At 55.3% G+C, this 3,751-nt stretch overlaps 2 protein-coding genes across 2 annotated transcripts; both read right to left on the reverse strand.

The window, feature by feature from the left end:
• On the reverse strand, window positions 1-534 carry BO97DRAFT_319717 (EMC6 family protein; the record flags this gene model as incomplete). Its single annotated transcript, XM_025691276.1, has 2 exons — window positions 1-351; window positions 460-534. Coding segments are annotated over 2 exons (426 nt in total), but the record flags the coding sequence as incomplete, so codon positions are not given.
• Window positions 535-1,087: 553 nt separating this feature from the next.
• On the reverse strand, window positions 1,088-3,221 carry BO97DRAFT_156973 (RNA-binding protein VTS1). The gene is made up of 3 exons (XM_025690204.1): window positions 2,581-3,221; window positions 1,248-2,524; window positions 1,088-1,188 (listed from the first exon to the last, which is right to left on the reverse strand). The coding sequence occupies exons 1-3, from the start codon at window positions 3,080-3,082 to the stop codon at window positions 1,132-1,134; spliced, it is 1,836 nt and encodes a 611-aa protein (XP_025548839.1). The 5' UTR covers window positions 3,083-3,221; the 3' UTR covers window positions 1,088-1,131.
• Window positions 3,222-3,751: the final 530 nt, after the last annotated feature.

Here is a 3,751-nt window from a genome sequence, read left to right on the forward strand (position 1 = left end):
AACCCCCGCCCACCCCAACACAAAACCTGATAAAGCCTCCCCAAGCACCCCGCCCCCAAGCCACACATCACGCCAGGCCCCACGCCTCAAGATCTCCACCGGCGTCCCATCCGCATCGCCGCGAACAACGCCGCTCTTCCCATCCAACCCGCGTATCTCGCCCTGCGCACCCGCAAAATACCACCCGGCGCCCCGTCCCCCAGACCGGTACAGCAGCAGCGCGTGGAACAGCCCGGACACGAGCACCGTGCCCAGCGCGTAGAAGGCGAAGCCTGTTATGGATTGGAGCGAGAGGATCCCGGCTGTTAGGCCTAGGAGGAAGGAGGTTAGGGAGTGGAGGGTTGTTAGGGTCTATTCTCGGTGTTCATTAGTTATTAAGCTGTTATGGGTGGGGGTGGGGTTGGGCTTGTTTGGTTCGGGTTGGTTTGGTTGGAGGAGAAGAGGAGGTACAGTACATACCCTGTTGTTGTGTTGGAGGGACTCTGGGACCAGTGGGTTGATCAGAAGACTGAGTTCTTGTTTGGTGGGTGGCATTTTGGCTTGCGCGATCCCTATGCTGGATCTGCTTGGAGAGTGATGCGTGAGTTGGGCGGAGATGGTGCGGTGCTTGCGGTTGATGGTTGATATGAGGTCGAGGATGGTATTCTGCCGGATTGTTCCGCTTAGATATGCCTGCATCGCTTAGGTCATCGACCATACTTAATTACAAGATCGCAGTGGAATGTTCATGCCCTGTACAGTACTTTCCCATCAATTCAATCCGGGGGATCTCGTCACTTAAATACACATATCTACAAGACCAACAAAATCAACCCTCCCGATTATAACATTAACATCCTATCCGTCATAACTTCGACACCCTTGAGACACAGCCCCAAGCATGTCTACATCAACATGAAAATACAACAAAGAAAAATTCCAACAGGGCCCCCAATCAGCTCTCGATTTCCATTACTAGACAACTTCCTCCCCAAGATTCATGCCGATATGAGATCGCTCGTAGGTTCATTCGGATCCTGCCACTTATGCCCAAAGCCAATCTAGTTCAATTAATGCAATAGAGAGAATGTAAGCAGAAAACGTCGTTCCAAGTCAAGATTGAATGGATGGATAGATGCCATCCCCGTTCGTTCACGCAACGTTGTCGAGCTTGCCGTCGGCTTTGGCTTCGCGGACTTGCTCGAACACCTGTTTCGATGATTAGCCACTCGGTTTGCAGACATTTGAATTAGGACAAAGAAACTCACCTTCAGCATCTTATTGCGGGCGCCCAGTGCATTCACGCCACGCTCCTCCAGAGCCTTGTCGTTCAGCTCGACCAATTCCGTCCACTTAAGGTCCTTCAGGTTATCGGTGTACTTGTGCAACCGTAGCGATCTTAGCCAGCTGGGAATATCCTTCAGCAGGGCAGGGTCCGTAGGGTCCTCTGGCGGCTTCGAGCTGCCCCGGCGTCCGCGCGGAGACCTGCCACGAGCCACCTCCGAATGGTCCGAGAGATAGCCCTCGTGCCCCGCCAGTCCGAACTGACTCATGCCCAGCGCACCCAGCCCATTACCCATGAGCGGGTTATTGGGATCATACGCAGCCAGAAAACCGTTATTCTGCGGGGAAGTGAAGTTCATGTGTCCCAAGCCACCGCCCTGCATGGCAATTCCGGGCGATGTTGGACGAGAACGATGACCAGCCATAGCAGCCTGCTGTTGCGCCTGCAAAGCGGCCAGCTGCTGAGCGTTCAACAACTGGCTGGCCATGAGCTGGTTCGGAGTGGGCAGTCCCGGGCTGGCCAGAGGCGGAGCACCCAGGTGGCTGATCGAGTTCTTACCCTGGCCATCGTTCGAGCGGGCCCGGCGATACTTGCGAGCATCATCCAGCGCAATCCGATTGTTCACTGTCGACAAAGCGGCCAATTTCATCGCTGTCGCGTTAGCCACCATGTCGGCCTGCGAGTTCTGCGGGGGGTGCTGCGCTTGCTGCCCGAAGGTAGCTGTCATTGGGGTGTTGGTCATGGAAGCCCAGCTGGCATTTCCAACATTGTAAGGCGAGAGCAAAGGAGCATCAATCTCCGGAGCGGGAATCGTAGCCGTTTGGGTAGGCAGGGGTGAGCGGAGGCTGGAGGGATTTTGGCTGAACTGACCCATCGGCTGCTGACCCGAGGAGGACTTGGGTCGAGCAATGGGGGGTTGAGGTTCCGATCCGCGCTGCACCCAGGGGGAGACTGGGGGCTGGCCCAGGTTGTCGGTGTTGTTGTCCGGGGCCGAAATGGTCGGGGCAACGAAAGACGTACGGTCTCCGAAGACAGCGCTGTTTCGGTTGGAGGGAGGCGCGTTGCCCGTCTGCTGAGTGAACTCAGCCTTCTTTTTGGCAATCGCCGCCGCCGCGTCAGGGAACATGGCGTTGATGGTCGACGAATCGAGTCCGGAGTTGCGCTTGGCGCCCGGGGAGGGAGGCGGACGACCCAGCGAGTTTCGAGAGCTATCCACATTCAACTTGGACATAGCATCGTTGAGTCGGTTAGACATCGCATCTGTCAAGGCATCCTCTGTTAGTGGTTGGGACCGAGTATTGTTGAAGCAGACTTACCCTTTTCTCCGAAGTTGGCGGGAGACAGCAAGCCCGACATAGGGTGGCTCTTAGCCATCTGCTGCAGAACCTGGATGAAGAAGCGAATCTGCACCTGGGTAGTTTGCTGCAACAGCGCATAGAGCGCAGCAGTCCTTTCCGCCTCACTGAGCACGCGGAACCATTGTTCGATGGCACTGAGCTCATCCTTGAAATCCTGGTCCAAGGTGGCCGCGGCCATTTCCTCCAACGTGGTCTCGTACTGGTCAATATCCGCAAGCCATTGCTGAGCCGCACGGTCCAAGGGATCCTCCGTGTTATTCGAGTTTTGCGACTGCTGGTTGAAAAACACCTCGGACGAAGGCCGGATGCTGCGGGAGGACAGCGGGGACGGGAAGCCCGACATATCGGCCGACGCTCGTAGCTGATGCGAACCTAGGTTTCGAGAAGAGGAAGGCGGACGAAGGCTAGACTTGGAAGCTTCCGGAGTGCTGTTGCGGTTGCCGATGATATGGCTGGCCATGAAGTGAGCAATGAGAGTGGCGTTTTCTGGAATATAAGGAGAGCCGAGGAAGAGATGCTGAGATCTCCCTGCTTTGTTGGCGAGGTTCCGGTGGGGAATAGATACAGAAAATATAATATTACTGCAAAACACCTGCAGCACCTGCTGAGTTTGCGTTTTAAAAACCGACGGGAGTTTCGAACTTTTGGCCGAGTCCTTTGTTGGTGGCAGCAGCCAATACCAGCCCGTGACCGTTTGTGGGAACAGTCGACAAGAAAGGTGCGAAACGACAGATCTCACTAAGGATGGAGACCCTTGGTGGGAAAGCGTGATAAGCCCAACGGCGTGATGGGTGTTCTGGACAGAGAGACGACTGGGGATGCACAGACCAGTCCAGTGGCTGCACTACCCGATTCAAATTTTCGAGGGGGAAGAATCAATCGAATCGTAGGAGCATCAACAACAACAACAACAAGGGAGTCGGAGTGTGGATACCAGGGGAGGGATGGAGGGTTGAGGGAGGGGAGGGGAGAAATTGAGCGGAAGATGGGAAGAGAGTAAGAGAGAGAGAGAGAGAGAGAGAGAGAGAGAGAGAGAGAGAGAGTGAGAGTGAGAGAGAGAGAAACAAGGCCGGAGGAGTTGTCGGTTGGACAAAGCGGCGAGAGTTTCCGGATGTTGATTAGTTTTTCA

Source organism: Aspergillus homomorphus, assembly GCF_003184865.1.
Source record: "Aspergillus homomorphus CBS 101889 unplaced genomic scaffold BO97scaffold_35, whole genome shotgun sequence".
Classification (NCBI taxonomy): Eukaryota; Fungi; Ascomycota; class Eurotiomycetes; order Eurotiales; family Aspergillaceae; genus Aspergillus; species Aspergillus homomorphus.